Consider the following 17,262-nt stretch of genomic DNA (forward strand, 5'->3'; position numbering starts at 1 on the left):
TATAATAAACCTCTTAACTCAATAATATCTCAATAATATCTATTACCAGATAATTAATAATATTTAACTTAATAATATCTGTCACCAGATAATTAATAATATCAATTATTATTTGAATGTCCTGGCGACTTTATATGAAAGCTTTGATGCCTGAGGTAAAGAAGATACTATTTGATAATCTTGCTGAGACGCGTTACGTTCTTAACTATTTTGTTATAATTTGATAAAATAATGTCCAATACCTATAACTCTTATACCTATAATGTGCAATACTTTTATGCCTGAGATCAGGGAGACACTGGTTTACTCTTTAAAATTTTGCTGAGACACGTTACTTTCTAAATTATTCTTATATTCTAATAATAATAAATACATGCGATGCCTATAACTGGATAAGCGCTCTTATGGAGTTGAATGTGAATGAATAAAACAAAAGGCTATCAAATAGGGATTAGTGAAAGAAAAAAAAGCACAACAAAAAATATATTTATGAGAAATACCAAAAATTTAATTTGGGCAAGAATTAAAAAAAAAAATACAGGAAGAATTAAGAAAAGGGCTTACATCATAGGAGAATACAAAATAGATTTCGTAATAATACACTCTCTCCCTTCATGCGGAATATGAAAGTACATCTCTATGTTACATTATTATATAAATTATTTTAATAAATTCAATAACAAAATAAATAGATACATATTTTAAAATATATAGTATGAAATAATAAATAATAATCCAATGAAATTTATATTTTAAAATGTTCATCTCTAAATTTTTTATTTTATTTTGTTTATTATAAATCCTACAAATTATCTCCTAAATATTGTATTTTATCTTAACCCAAAGATGTTGTTTTCTGATATCAATTAGCAGCGAAAAATTTAACAGATATCAGTATCAATAACCTTTACAATATTTTACTTGGTTTTAAAACTAAGTTTTTTTATATCAATAAACAACCAACCTATTGTTTTTCTGCATATTATCCGTACAATATTATATTCTATTATATTCTATGTTAAAGAAATGCTTCTGCCTTTCATATCAATGGACAACCAATAGTGTGTGCAAGATCTCAATAAAAATAACCTGTGCGAAAGATCTCAATAACAAAAACCTATGTAGTATTCTGTTCTATCTTAAAAAGTTATATTATAAAACAAAGCTTTTGTTTTTAGTATCAAAGAGGAAACTCTAAAGTGTGTCAGAGAGATCAATGACAATACGTTTTGAATTACTGTTCTTAAAAAGAAATCATGTAAGTTCAAATGTATTAGAACTGACAGTACACTACATTCAATGCAATAGTCAATTATTTTTCCAAACTATAGAAATAATCAAAATAAAAAAGTCACAGGATGTATTGCCACAAAACATAACATTGAATAGTATCGATAGTAATTTGAAAAGCCAGTGGAAATGTCTAGAAATGATTTAGAGCAAATATATCAAAAGCGCTCAGCTCGCGGCTGATACCTGAATCATCAGAGGCGTACCAATGGAAAACCAGATCTGTGGATAACCCATCTTATCATATAACATTTTCTTTAGTCAAAGTTCTGAGCCATTCAAATTACGTGCAGGAAGAACTCCTGAATTGTAATCCAAATTATTGTAGGATTCAGATTGAGACGGAGAACAGACTAGCATGTTGTCAGATGTCTGATCAACGATTCTTTCACGAAAGTTATACAGCTCGCCATACCCTGTGGTGCTAAATGATGGGACCTGCTGTTGATGAATAAGCATATGTTGCTGCAGCTGCTGCGTCTGCACATAGTTATTGAACATGGATACCGTCGAACCTGTGTAATTCGATGAAACTAAATTAGGCCTACTTGTAATTGGCAGTTGTCGATTATAATATGGGGCTGGCTCGTTTTGGATGGACACCATAGAAGCCAACTGTTGATTAAAGGGTTCTGGTTTCTGCTGATATCTCATATAAGCGGAATACTGCGGCACTAAACTAGGGTTAGAATTAGCCTGCTCGGCATCGAACCCTAGATTTTGCAGTGGTTGGCCATGGTGATATACATCTGAAAATATTGATAAACACGGTGAGTCGACTTGCATGAAATACGGAGGTGGAATCCCATGGTGGAGTCGATCAGAATACGTTTCTCCACTAATGCTTTCCACGTGTAGACTACGACAGCCTTCCGGCGCTGCCGACAAATCATCATCATTAGTGGCCAGAGATCGGCAGGATGTTGCGCGTGCAACTTCAATACCGAACTCGGCAATTGCTGCGGTATCTTGCATGTTCATACCCGGAGGATCCTCGTTCCGGAGGTTGATTCTTTCAGGAAAATTCAATTTCGCCCTTGACCCTCGAAATTTTAAAGCAGCGTCGTCGTATGCTCTCCCAGCATCTTCTGCAGTCTCAAATGTGCCCAGCCATACTCGTGCTGCCTTCTTTGGATCTCGAATCTCTGCAGCCCATTTTCCCCACGGCCTCTGCCTTACTCCTCTGTAATGTCTTTTTGGAGGGGGATTCCGCGGATTCACTTCCTTTCTTTTAAAGTTCGTCTCATTTTCTCGATTACGTTGTTGGTGTTGAGGTAGCGTGACCATGCTTGCCCCTTCTGCATGACACCAACACAACATCAACAATCTTTCATCTTACACACATATTACCCCAGAAGGATGTAAGTTCTGGAAATTTACTCCTTACTGTTTTCAATTTAACTGATTTTCTTTAGTGGTTTTAATCAGCATTTTGTTAAAGTTAGTCACTCTTGCTTGGAGAGTTGTTTAAAATTAGAGAATCAGTTAAGTGGAGTAAAATAGATTTAGGTCGTTTGTAAAGTTAAATATAATGTGTATTTGCATGTTGAGTTATTTTGTCACTAGTCAGTAAGAAAAAGTTTAAATAATTTTTACTGAATTTATTATAATCATCAATCAAATTTTGTGTAATCAACTGAAATATTTGTATTATTCTATCTAACCCATTTCAATTTCAATTTGGTCTCAAACCGGTTTTCTAAAAACGCTCCCCGAAAGCGATATGAATAAGATCATGGCTGTTAGGTTTACAGCGAGAGGGGCTTGAGTTTTCATCGTTGTCCTAATACTTTGTAAGCAAATTGCTAGTCCGATGAGAAGGGTTGCAGATGGTCGTATAATTAGAAAAACTAACCCATGAAGAAATATTCGAAAGGATCAGTTCATATGAATCCATAGAACGTTAAGATCTTCGAAACCCTTAATCCATCAATAAGCATCTATGTTCTTAAAACTAGAAACAAGAATAGAATACATCTATCTTGCTTGTATTGATAAAGAGGGGATGCAATTTCATTTTAGTAACTTAGGGTTACAAAGGTACATCTCTGCTACCCTTCTTACAATAACATTTAAGAAAAGGCCATATAGTAAAGATTGAGCAAACTAAGCTATAATCACTTAAATAGGGTAAACAAAATCACACAGCTCAACTCCCCCCTGCATCAAAAGAAAAATATTATTAGTGGAACGCAGACAAAAACCACATCTTCCAAACCCCGAGCTGCACAATAACCGGCTTCTGCGGATAAAATCGATATTTGCAAACCTAAATTTACATCGCTTACGGCGCAAAAAGATTGAGCTTTCTCGCCTATTTCCCTCTCTGGAAAATTAGTTAACAGAAGACAGATTTGATTCCATTCTATGGTTTGGTTTTTGGTGCTATCGCAAACCTATTTTCTTTCATATGTTGCTAATTTTTTCTCTCTTCCTTTGATTCCTTTTGATAACTAACATATTACAGAGATTTTAGATTTTATCTGAATTTCTTCCACACTTTATATCATTTCCAGTGCACGATCCGATCGAGATACACGAGATTTACAAATTGTATTAACCGTATCTAAGAAGAAAACTTACAGAAGCTATGCCAAAACTTGACAGTCACTGGCATAAGATTCAGGGTATCACCTTGGCCGGATGATGCTGTAATGTGCTGACTAGTAATATCGTTCTCTTTGACGCCATGCGTTGTGAATGTGACCCTCTGCTGCGCAGTTCCCCGTCTCTTCTGCCCGGCTTCCGATTGATCGGGTTTGTTCTCCATTGGATAAAGGACACGTCCACCGTCTACGCCGAAGAGCTATAAATAATGGACAACAGATCCTTGGAACAATCAACGCCGGAAAGGAATATAGTGAGGACGGATCCCTCGTTCCCCACATTCGTTATAGTAAATTACCTCGACCCTAGCTCGGATATAGGGGGAAATTCTACAGAAGGTCAATCTTCATTTCAATTTTCTCTATTGGACCGCTAATCTGGTAAAAATAATTGCAGGCTATACGTGACAAGCCCCTGAGGAATCCCCGGCTCAGACGGCTGATCTGTCTTCAAGCATTCACAACCGATAGGGTTTTGGGATGAAGCCCTAGTTAGTGACCTGGGACCTTTTCAACTTTCACAGGATATAACTATTTATTGCCAGGGTTCCCACTTCTACCTTAAACACCGCCGTCCTGAGGCGTTTTGGAGAACAGCCTAACGGGGGGACTTTTTGGCTTTTTGTGTGGTTGAGTTTCTGGTCAATTTTGCACCAATTGTTGAGTAAAAGGTTTTCCAGGCTGATGCTGAATTTATTTCTATATTTTAAATTGAAACTTATATTATAAAATATTGTGATTTGATTGAAAACTGTATTAGGCCAAATTTCAATATTGGCATTAGTTTTCAGGTTTTTCTATAAATGTAAGTGTTCCTGCTGCTGGCAAGCAATTTTTTTGAGAAAACGGGAAATAGAACGGTAATGTTAATTACTGTGGATGACATTTGAACGGTAATGTCAATCGTTCTGAATGCAATGCACCATTCTAGAAATGCGGACACGTACTCCTTTAGTCGTATCAATTTGCTAAGCCTTCATGTTTTTCTAACTGTCCATAGACACTTTTTTGATCTTCGAATTTTCTTTTGACACTTGGCCCTGGCACAACAAACATTATACAGCAGAATATTACTTTTTGTTTAAATTCAAGTCTTTGGATGCTTCACTCCGTGACTTTCACTTTTCAATTAACTGTTCTGTTTTGTTCTCTTTATGTTGGGCTTTTTCATCATTTTACACAGCGGCAAATATCGTTCTCATTTAGTCGAGGGTTTTTCCAAGGGCAATATCCGCATTTCCATCTTTCCGTTAATATGTGTGGTATTATGAAGAAATGGTGCAAGCATTGTTTGTTGTTTTACAAAATTTGTGTCGAAAAAAATGAGCGGGTGAGGGTAGTAAATTTAGAGTAGGAAATTTTGGATATCTTAAAATTAATTTTCAATTTAAGTTTATTTAGGATGGGTTAAAGCAATGATTGTTTTTGTTTATTTTTTTTGAAAGAATGTTTTTCCTCTTATACCTTAACTCAATTCTTACAACTGATAAAATAAACTTTATTTGAATGACTTTGAACTTTATTTTCTACTATTAATAGTTTCTAGAATGGAAAATGGATACAATTTTATTATTTTAAACATATATAATTAATTTAAAAAGTTGAAATTAGCCATTTAAAAATGTTATTTTAGAATGTAGTCATTTCAAATTAAATAATAAAATACACTGTAAGAGGCAAAATAATATTACATACATATATGAAATCGTATTTCAACATATTCATGATAAAAATAAAGAGCAATAACAAACCATTAAGAAATTAAGTGAAAAGAAAAAATAATAAATAAAAATATTAAAAAGTAGAGAAGAATATTTTTTAAATTTTTTATATGTGAATTATGTATAAGTATATGAAATATACATTTTTTAAATAGACACACCACTCATTATGAAAGATAAAATACTATGAATTAATATTTAAATGGATAAAAATTTAATTGATAATTTCTTAAGTTAAATTTTTATTCATGAATGAAAAAAACTCAAAAAAGAAACATAATTATCTAAGAGTTTCTCCTCCTTTATTTTATTATTTATTTACAACTTTATTTATTTTATTATTTTCTTCTAACTCTTTCTATTTTTTTTTCTTCTAACTTCATTTATTTAATTTCTTTCTTATGTCTTCTCCACGTGAATAGCTCTAATAAATATAGACTTTTCTAATTTTTTATTTATTTTTGTTTTTATTTCATGAACAATGCTCTTTGATATAAAGATTAATCAATATCTTATTATTTAGGATAATTAGAATACTTGATTGAGTTAAAATTATTTCACTAATTTTTTTTTTTAATTTGATTTATATATATATATATTACTTTTAATAAAGTTTTTCTAATTTTAAATTTAGATTTTACTTAGAATTTCTTTTCTTTTCTTTATATGTTTTTACTTAAATCTTTTCACTCATTGAATTGAATTCCAATTACATTTTTGTTTACTCATACCAAGTAGATGAAGAACTTCCTCGTGAATTTTGAAGAGTGTCACCAGGTTTTCCCTTAAAATATTTATGACTAATCGAAAGTAAAAGAGACATGATAGAGGAGCATCATTTAACTTCAACGAAAATGTGTTTAACACCTTCCAACCTAAGTCAATACTTAAGTGATAATGAGGTAATAATGGACACCATCCCAGACCTACACTATCCCCTACCTTCGATAAACATCCAACCTACTTTGGATAACCCCATGACCCGTGTGTGATTCATTCAACAAGAACAAAACCTATGGATGTAATCATTGATTTTGAAGGCTGCCACAAGGCTTTCCCTTAAAATATCTATGACTAATGGAAAGTAAAAGACACATGATAGAGGAACATCATTTAACTTTAAGGAAAATGTTCTTAACACCTTCCAACCTAAGGCACAACTTAAGTGATAATGAGTGGAATCATGGACACCATCCCAGACCTACACCATGGCAAACATTCGATAAAGATCCAAGCTACCTTGGAAAGCCCCATCACCCATGTGTGATTCACTCAACAATCACACACATTATGGATGTAATAATTAATATGTCATTATCCAATCCACCTTGGATAGCCCCATCACCCATATGTGATTCATTCAACAAGCACACAACTTATGGATGTAATCATTAATATGTCATTCATATTTTGTAATAATATATCATTAATAAATTAAAATTTGAATATGAGTTGTACTCAATCAATTGTCAATAACATCTTACCATTATAATATATGCATAATAAATAAAATTGAAATCACTAACATCGTATTAATACCATAATATTCAAAATTGTTTTAAAAGATTATTAAGAAAAACACATCCTAAATCACCATGACATGAAATAATAAGATGATCAACAATGTCTATTATCCTCAAAACATGAAATATAGATGATAGTAAAGTATAGATGATAGTGCCTATCTATAAAATTGAAAATGTCTAGTCTCAAGAGAAAATTAAAATGCATTATATTTTATAATTTTTAAAAGGAAACTAAATTAAATTATTTGAGCTTTTTTCAACTATTATATATTTATTTTAATGTTCTCAATAATATATATCTTTTAATAAATATAATTAAAAATTAGAATGCATTATATTTTATAATTTTTAAAATGAAATTAAATTAAATGGTTTTGAACATTTTTTGCACCTATAATATATTTCTTTTGATGTTCTTAATACTATATATCTTCAAATAACTATAACTTTTATGGAGAATACAAATGAATGGAATTACTCAAAAAAAAATCAATAAATATGTTTTAATATAAGAAAAGGTAATTATATCTTGAATGTTAAAAATAATCCATTTTTAAGTAGATTAAGAATATTTAATATTATTTTTTAAAATTTAATAAAAATAAATCATTGGAAATTTTAAAGTTGTATTTATTTCAATATTTATTTTTAATTATTATATATATAATATTAATTTATAAAAAATATATTTTCATTAATTTTAACTAAGAAATATAAACTTTTATAGACCTGCAAAGTTTATTTTAAAAAAAATTATAAAAAGACTAATGATATTTTTTTCAAAATTATGGCTCACCATTCTCACTTTCCAATTTTTGCAACTAAAGTAATGGTGAGAGGACACATGAGGCTACATTCTTGTAACACCCTAAAAATTACAAAAAACATAATAATAATTTAAAAAAAAAGTACTAGGCCTAACTTACAAAATATCACATCAATTAATTACTATGATTATGAGGCGGTGAAGTTTTTCATTCGGCACAATCGATTGATTTTTGTTATGTGATATTAATTACATACATAGTCCACATTAAGGCCTCTGTCAGACATTAAAGAGGCACATGGCCTCACTCGAGTCATGGAACCCGTCACACTGCTCTGGTGTAAATGCACGGGGTACAACTCTCCACGCAGCGTGATCTGTGGTTGTCCTCTGGCATGCCTTCGTTCATCACTGAGACTTTGGCTTGACACCTATTCTTGCTTACCTCCGTCGATCTGCCTGGGGACAATCCAACAGTGGAGCAGTTTTAGGCTGGGTCCAACTACACTACTCCTGCCTTTGACCAGATGGAGAGACATTTGCACTTGGTGGGTTTTGATGGTTCGACCACTCTGTAACAGGTTCAACTACCAGGTCTTCCATCTGTCCTGCAAGTTGTTGGATGAGAGCCATGGTCTCGGCTGGAAGTTCTTCTCGGTGAGGTAATGGTGCAAAACTGATTTATACAGTTCTATGCCTAATAATTGTTTCCTTTGTGAGTTTTACTTCCTCATGGATGGTAATGGTTTGACAGGAAAACCTCCAAGTCCAAGGGCATTGCCACACTGTTCTGCTTCATCGATGGTTAGAGAAATTCAAAGCCGAACCCAGGAAGGTGAGATTTTACTCTGTGGAATCATTTCATAGTTTCATTGTTTGGTTTAGTTATATCCGCAGGTTATTAAGGTTGTCTTTCTCTTATCATATAGGCGGATTGCATCCTGATGGAACCCTCAATGTTGAGGGGAATTTTCTCATCGGCTGCTCCATTCTTCACCAATTTCTTTTATCTATATATTTATTACATACTCAGTCAATGGTGTGTTGGGGTTGTTGCAGGTAATGTGGTTCACATACCTGGGTTCATATGGAGTTGATTTCGCACCCTCCAAGTTCTTGAGGATTAATATAATACACGACTTTGTACAGGTTGGAATTATTCTCCGAAACTTACACAGTTTACTTGCTAAGGTTTTGATGCCTACGATAAATCAATTGGCAGAGGTTTTTGGCTAGAGCCTACCTCGTTCTTAGCTTTTTCTGGGAAGATTGTGTAAAAATTTAATGTCAATTCAGTTATTTGCAAAGTTGATTTAGGTTACTTTACTTTCTGGTTCGAAAGACTGTTTAGTCTCTGGTTTTGTAATTTATGGGTATAGAATTCCTTTGGAACAGTTAATGTTTGATGTATTCAGAAGTCGAGGGTTCTTAAGAGTTCAAGGGTTTTATTATAAGAAATCAAGGGTTTTGTTCCCTTCTTTGATTCTGTCTTTGCTTGGTTGAATGCAATAGAACTTTGCACTCTATTGCAGTAATGTTTTGGTCGTAAACGTTACTTACTTTAATGATAGTGTCTATATATACAACTTTTCCTTTTTAGCGCCTACTGAAGGGGTTTTACTGCTCCATATGATTGCTAAGCAAATTCGTTGATATTTGCATGGTTTTTTATTTAATTCTTATGTTACTTAATTGCATTAATGGTTATGCTTTGAGGAATTCACCAAGTTATTTCGTGGTACCCTATGTGTGTGAAATCTTTGTTTCTTGAATACCAAAAGCTTTAACAGTCCTAAATGATAGAAGGAAATACTCTGTTTAAGGTTAAAATTTACATTTTATCCCACCAAAAGTAACAAAAATGTTTTCTACCCATTTTTACATCTGTATTTTATAAATAGAACAGTAGGAGCCAAATTCTCCTTTGGACTTCATGGTTTACTAGCCTTGTGTCTTTACTATACATTTACAATTATTTTCGTGCTATGAACTCCTTTCGATTCCTATACTGAGCATCGGATTTATTTACTCGTCTAAGAAATAAATTCTCTATTTGAACATATTCTATTACGAGTTTAAGAATAATTTTCATACTATGTAATGAGCTATCATGATACTGTAATTAATCTATCATCATCCTCGCTTAAATAAAAAGCTATATTACTTATCTGATTAATTTATCAGTAGAAAATCCCAAAGATATCTGGAAAGTCTCTCCTCCCAGCCACAAGCCTGGCGATTACGTCTAGGCTCTCCCCCAAGCACTTTCACTATTTTGCACTGGATTATATCCAACTATAGTCGGTGCCTTGGGCCTCAGGACTCCACTGTCCAGCCTCAAGTCCTGCACTTAATTCGACTGTTAATGAGCAACTTCCCACTAGTCACTCTTTCCCCCAGCTCTAGGATAGTTTCCCATTTTCCATCTTTTCCCCTCTATATTTCCCTTTCCAAGGCAGGGGTATAATTGTTTCTTTTAATTGTAGCAAACAATTTGTTTTAATTAACATGTCTTAATTCCTAATCAATCATAAATTAGGTAACAACTTGTTATATGGATTTCGAGCCTCAGTCATTGTCATAACATAATAGAAAATAAATGCAGTAAATCATAAAACTAAATTTAATAACCACAGTAATTCTTTCAAGGAGCTTGGCGTGTTACATCTCCCCCCCGTGTGAGGAACACCATCCCTAGTGTTCTTTCTAATTTAAGAAAATAATGCCAGATAAGCTTCCCGCATAAATTCTTCCTCTTGCCAAGTGGCCTCATCCGGGCTAAAGTGCTTCCACTGCACTTTAACCTAGGTGATGACTCGCCTTCGCAAGGTGGTTTCTCTCCAATCGAGAATACGAAGAGTTTCTGCCAGAAACTCTCCTTCCGATTCGACCTGAATATTTTCCTAGTTTATTATATGTTGTGGGTTGTACACATATTTCTTTAACAATGAAACATGAAAAACATTATGGACTTGAATGTGGCTTGGTAACACAAGTTTATAGGTTACTGGTCCAATTCATTCCAAGACTTGAAAAGTTCCACATTACTGGGGTGCTAACTTAGCACAACCCCTCCATTGTAAGGAAATTTTTCAATGCTTTAGCCTTAGATATACATGATCTCCCGGTTGAAATTATTTGTATGTCCCTTTTCTATCTGCATACATTTTCTACCTATCTTGGGCAGCCCTTAGGTTTTATCAATCATTCTTAATGACTTCCTCCATCTCAGCTAGCATGTCGAGACCCAATGCTAGCTTATTAATAAGGTTATTCCAGTCAACGGGTACTGAGAACTTTCTTCCATATAAAACCTCAAAGCAGCTCATATCCAGTGATTCGTGATATCCATTAATGTATGCCAATTCTACAAGGTGGAGGTAATCCTCCCACTTATGTGGCTATTGCATCACAAACATGCATAGCATGTCTTCCAGCACTTGATTCACCTGTTCAGTTTGCCCGTTTGTTTAGGGATGATAAGCCGTAATAAAATGGATCTACGTACCCAATCCTGAAAAGAGGGCTTTCCACAATGTGGATGTGAATTTCACATCCGTGTCTGAAATTACCACCTTGGGTATACCGTGTAGGAAAAAGATTTCCTTCATAAATATGTTCGCAATTTCCATAGTTTTGTAAGTGGATTTTACAGGTATGAAGCGTGCGGTTTTTCTCAATTTGTCTACTACAACCATAATTGAGACATGTTGTTTCGTAGTGTAGGGTAAACCTGTGATGAAGTCTAATGATATGGTCTCCCATTTCCATTTTGGAATGGGTAGTGGTTGCAACAAACCAGAGGGATGTTGATGCTTTTCCTTCACCAAGTGACACTCCAAACATTTGGATAAATAGTCTGTGACATCCTTCCTTAATCCGGGCCAAAAATACCCTTTCTTGATGGCTGATAATAATTTTTGGTAACTTGAGTGGTCCACACAACGTTTTTGATGAAACTCATACATTATTAATTGTTTAACAACGCTTTGGTTAGGAACATCGATTCAATTTTTGAAGGTAAGGATGTCATCAAGATTTATTTTGAAATCTGATTTTTCTCCTTTTAACAGAGCTTCCTTTGTCTGCTGCCAAAGAAAAGTGTATTCTAGATCTTTGACCGATGCCTCCTTTATAATTTCTAGAATGTTTGAACATGCTTGAATGATTTTAACCTCATAAATGCAACGTACCTTCCTAGTCAATGCATTAGCCACCCGATTTTCCTTCCCTTTAAGATGCTTCATTTCAAAATCGAACTCACTTAAAAATGTCGTCCATCTGGCCTGTTAGGCATTTAGGCTAGATTGGTTGAAGATATTAGTAAGGCTACTATGATCTGTTAATAGCAAAAATTTCTTCTGCAATAGGTAGTGTTGCCACATTTTAAATGCATTCACTACTACTGTTAATTCAAGTTCATAAGCGGACTATCATTGTTCATAATCCTTCAATTTCTATGATTCATAAGTAATAAATTTTCCTTCTTGTGTTAGCACTCTGCAAACAACTTCTTTACTTGCATCCGTGCAAACCACAAAAGACTTTTCTGGGTCTGTTACTTTTAGCACGGGTGCAGTGGTAAGTAGGTTTTTTAATCTTTGAAAGTTTTTCTGACATTCGGATGTCTATTGAAAGGTGAATCCCTTTTTCTGTAAGGAAGTCATTGGAAAAGAAATTTTTGAAAACCCTTCAATGAACCAATGGTAGTACCCAGCTAAACCCTGGAAGGATCTGATATCATCGACATTATTTGGAGCGGTCCATTCCATAATGGTTTTGATCTTTTCTGGGTCCACCGCTATTCCTTCCACTGATATAACGTGACCCAAGTATTGGATCTAATCTTTGAAAAAATCACATTTTCTAAATTTAGCATATAATTGGTTCTCTCGTAAAGTTTGCAGCACAATTCTCAAATTTTCTTTGTGTTCATCCTGAATTTTAGTGTATATAAAAATGTCGTCAATAAAAATTAACACAAACTTTTCAAGATAGGGCGGGAAAGTGTTGTGCATCAAACTCATAAAGGTAGTTGCTGAATTTGTGAGGCCAAATGGCAACACTACGAACTCGTAGTTACCATAACGAGTTAGGAATGTAGTTTTGTAGATGTCCTCCTCCTTTATCCTTATCTGGTGGTAATCTGATTTTAAGTCTATTTTTTAGAATACTTTAGCTCCCTGCACTTGATCGAATAAATTATCAATATGTGGCAGCAGATACTTATTTTTGATGGTCAGCTTATTTAATTGATGATAATTGATACACAATCTCAAAGTTCCATCTTTCTTCCATACAAATAGTACTAGAGCTCCCCAAGGGGACACACTAGGGCGGATGTACTTTTTATCTAGAAGCTCCTGAAGCTACATTTGAGTTCTGTCAACTCAGGTATGCTCATGTGGTAAGGGGCCTTGGATACCAGGGTTGCACCTGGAACTAGTTCAATGGTGAAGTCAATATCCCGTTTGGGTGGTAATCTAGGAATAGATTCAGGAAATACATCAACAAATCCCTGAATGACAAGAATATTTTTCGAGGTCATTTTATTCTTGGAGTTGGTAAATCCCACTTGAACAACATATATTTGACAACCCTTCCTAATACACTTTCCTAGCTGACTAGTAGTAATAGGGCACAGTTTGGTATTAGTCTTGATTCCTTGAAGTTCCCTCCTTTGTCCTGATTCTGAAATAAAATTGATAGTTTTCTGCTTGCAATCAACCAAGGACCAACATTTTTCCAACCAATCCATTCTGATTAAAATGTCATATGAACCCAAAGGGAGAATGTTGAGGTTCACGTGAATGGGTTGTCCTGAGATGGTTATGGGACATTGTTTTGTTTTGGCAACTACCTTTCTTTTTGCCCCAGTGGCTAGTTGAACTAGCCAAGGTTTTGGAAATTTACTGGTCCTCACATTCAATCATGGTGGGTTAATACTCTGCTTGATGATCATCCAGGGCAGCATTAATTTTGGGTATGTTCCTCACCACTTCTCCAACAGTAGATGCTTCCTGCATGTTTGCAAGTTGTTCCATTCTCGCCTTATACAAACAGTGTAGTAGTCAGGTTCTTCGCATCCCTAGAATTGCAATGGCAGTTTTGATTGTTGATCATTACTGAATTTATTAACCCCTTCTAACTGTCTATTTTCATAGTAGACAGCCTTAGGTTTGTTCCTTGCTCGGAATTTATTAAGAGGCTTTTGCTGTAAATTTCTGCTATTAGAAAATTTTGGGTGTCTACTTGGAATCAAACTTCTTCCCTTCTTATTCATCCCTCCTTTAGATCCTTCATTTTTCTATTTCATTTGCTGGTAACATATGTGGGCTTTCCGTACTACATCATCCATTGTTTTGGGGTAGTCGAACTCAAGTTTCTCCTTCATGAATTTGGGTAAGCTACTAATGAAACATTGAATCTTGGCTTTCTCCTCCTGCATATAAGGCACATAGCATAGAAGGGAGGTGAATCGAGCCACATACTCATCCATAGTTAAGGCCCCCAGTCTTAATTCGTGAAATTCCTTTGCTTTCTAGGCATAATAATGCTAAGTTAGACAATTATCTTTAAAATGTTTTTGGAATTCATTCCACGTCACTTGTTCCTCATCAATCTTTCTTACTGTTTTGATTTCTTCCCACCATAGGGTTTCCTTACCTCTTAACTGATAAACTACCAAACGACCCTTCAACTTATCTGTATATTTGTAAATCTAAAAATATTTACCCATATCAATTAACCAAGATTCCACTGCTTCTTCATATTACCCTTTGAAGAGTGATGGTTTAATCTTTTTGAATTCTCCTTGTAGTTCTGACTTTTGTCTTTTTGTTTTGCATTGGTTAGAAACATTATTTGAGCATCCTTCTTTATCCTCGCTATGTCTCTCGGCTAATTCAACATTTTCCTCACCATGCTGAGCTGTTGGGGTCTTTTCTCTGTTCTCAGCACTGGGATCTAGATGTCTTTGACTGTATTGATTAGAGAGACTTCTAAGAATCCTCTCCTATTCCAGGCGTAATCGTTAATTGTCTATTCTCAAATTTGTCATCTTAGCACATAACTGCTGAACAGTTTTGAGTAAAACTGCATTAGCTTGACGAGTCTCCTTGCCCAGTTGTATCCAAATATCAGGGTTAGCATTCACATAAGCTGGTTTTGGAGTATTGGGTGGTCCTGAACTTCTCTGCATTCTGCCCTTTGTATAGAGACTGTCTTTGTGTTCACATATGTGTTTTATTTAGTTAGATTTAATAAATCACAATCCTTGCATGTATATATATATATATATAGATATATCCCAAAGAGTCTCAGTGTACGAACCTGATATATATATATATATATATATATCCCAAAGAGTCTCAGTGTATGAACCTGAGCTCTGATACGACTTGTAACACCCTAAACATTACAAAATATATAATAATAATAAAAAATAAATTAACTTACCAAGCCTAATTTACCAAATATAACATCAATTCATTACTATAATTACGAAGCGGTGAAGTTTTTCATTTAGCACAATTGATTGATTTTTGTTATGTAATATTAATTACATACATAGTCTGTGTTAAGGCCTATGTCCAACATTAAATAGGCACATAGCCTCACTTGAGTCATGGAACCCGTCACACTGTTGTGGTGTAGATGTACAAGATACAAATCTCCACGTGGCACGATCTGTGGTTGTCCTATAGCATGCTTATGTTCATCGCTAAGACTTTGGATTTACACCTGTTCTCGCTTAACTTCATCAATCTGCCTGGGGACAATCCAATAGTGAAGCCGTTTTAGGCTCGGTCCAACTACACTACTCCCGCCTTCGACCGGATGGAGAGACATTTGTACTCGGTGGATTTTGATGGTTCAGCTGCTTTGTAATAGGTTCAGCTACCATGGCTTCCATCTATCCTACAAGCTGATGGATGAGAGGCATGGTCTCGGCTAGAAGTTCTTCTCAGCAAAGTAATGGCACAAAACTGATTTATATAGTTCTATGCCTAATAATTGTTTCCTTTGTGACTTTTAATTCCTCATGGATGGTAATGGTTCATTAGGCAAACCTCCAAGTCCAGGGGCATCGCCACACTATTCTGCTTCATCGATGGTTAGAGAAATTCAAAGTCGAGCCCAGGAAGGTGAGATTTTAATCCTCGAAATCATTTCATAGTTTCATTGTTTGGTTTAGTTATATCCACGGGTTATTAAGGTTGTCTTTCTCTTATCACATAGGAGGTCTGCATCCTGATGGAACCCTCAATGTTCAAGTGAATTTTCCTGTCGAGTTTGCTATTCTTAACCAATTTCTTTTGTTTAGATATATATATATATATATATATATATATATATATATATATATATATATATATATATATATATATATATATATATATATATATTACATACCTCAGTTAATGGTGTGTTGGGGTTGTTTCAGGTAACGTGTTGCCCTTACCTGGGTTCATATGGAGTTGATTTCGTGCCCTCCAAGATCCTGAGGACTGATACAATACACGGCTTTGTACAGGTTGGAATTATTCACCGAAACTTACCCAGTTTACTTGCTAAGGTTTTGATGCCTACGATAAATCACTTGGCAAAGGTTTTTGGCCCAAGCCTACCTAGTTCTTAGCTTATTTTGGGAAGACTGTGTAAAAAGTTAATGTCAATTGAGTCATTTGCAAAGTTGATTTAGGTTGCTTTACTTTTTGGTTCAAAAGACTGTTCAATCTCTAGTTTTGTAATTTATGGGTATAGAATTCCTTTGGAACAGTTAATGTTTGATGTATTCAAAAGTTGAGGGTTCTTAAGAGTTCAAGGTTTTTATTATAAGAAATCGAGGTTTTTGTTCCCTTCTTTGATTTTGTCTTTGCTTGGTTGAATGCAATAGAACTTTGCACTCTGCTGCAGTAATGTTTCGGTCGTAAACCTTACTTATTTTAATGATATGGTATATATATACAACTTTTCCTTTTTATCGCCTACCGAAGGGGTTTTACTGCTCCATATGATTGTTTAGCAAACTCGTTAATATCTAGTGGTTTTTTATTTAATGCTTTTGTTACTTATTTGCATTAATGGTTATGTTTTGAGGAATTCATCGAGATATTTTGTGGTACATATGCTTGCGGAATCTTTGTTTCTTAAATACCAAAAGCTTTAATAGTACAAAATGATAGACTGAAATATTCCATTTAAGGTTAAAATTTACATTTTATCCCACCAAAAGTAACAGAAATGTTTTCTACCCATTTTTACATTTGTAGTTTATAAATAGAACTGTAGGAGTCGAATGCTCCTTTTGACTTCATGGTTTACTAGCCTTATGGCTTTACTATACATTT

The 17,262-nt window shown here is 34.3% G+C and overlaps 1 protein-coding gene across 2 annotated transcripts; it reads right to left on the reverse strand.

Moving 5' to 3' along the window:
- Positions 1-1,513: 1,513 nt before the first annotated feature.
- LOC149202337 (uncharacterized) lies at positions 1,514-4,469 on the reverse strand. Of its 2 annotated transcripts, none has more exons than XM_089399948.1 (2): positions 3,925-4,469; positions 1,514-2,585 (listed from the first exon to the last, which is right to left on the reverse strand). In XM_089399948.1, exons 1-2 carry the CDS (start codon positions 4,058-4,060, stop codon positions 1,552-1,554), a joined length of 1,170 nt encoding a protein of 389 aa, XP_089256074.1. In that variant the 5' UTR covers positions 4,061-4,469; the 3' UTR covers positions 1,514-1,551. The 2 variants fall into 2 exon arrangements, with proteins under 2 accessions (XP_089256074.1, XP_089256073.1); XM_089399947.1 differs by having other exon boundaries at positions 1,514-2,588.
- Between the last annotated feature and the right edge of the window lie 12,793 nt (positions 4,470-17,262).

Source organism: Pinus tabuliformis, chromosome 2_1, assembly GCF_031772625.1.
Source record: "Pinus tabuliformis cultivar Carrire ecotype Pingquan chromosome 2_1, CPIR1, whole genome shotgun sequence".
Lineage (NCBI taxonomy): Eukaryota > Viridiplantae > Streptophyta > Pinopsida > Pinales > Pinaceae > Pinus > Pinus tabuliformis.

Coding starts and splice junctions, on each gene's coding strand:
- LOC149202337 (XM_089399947.1), bottom strand. CDS start 4,060: ATGGAGAACAAACCCGATCAATCGGAAGCCGGGCAGAAGAGACGGGGA. Junction 2,589..3,924: donor TACAGCATCATCCGGCCAAG/GTGATACCCTGA, acceptor GGTGTCATGCAG/AAGGGGCAAGCATGGTCACG.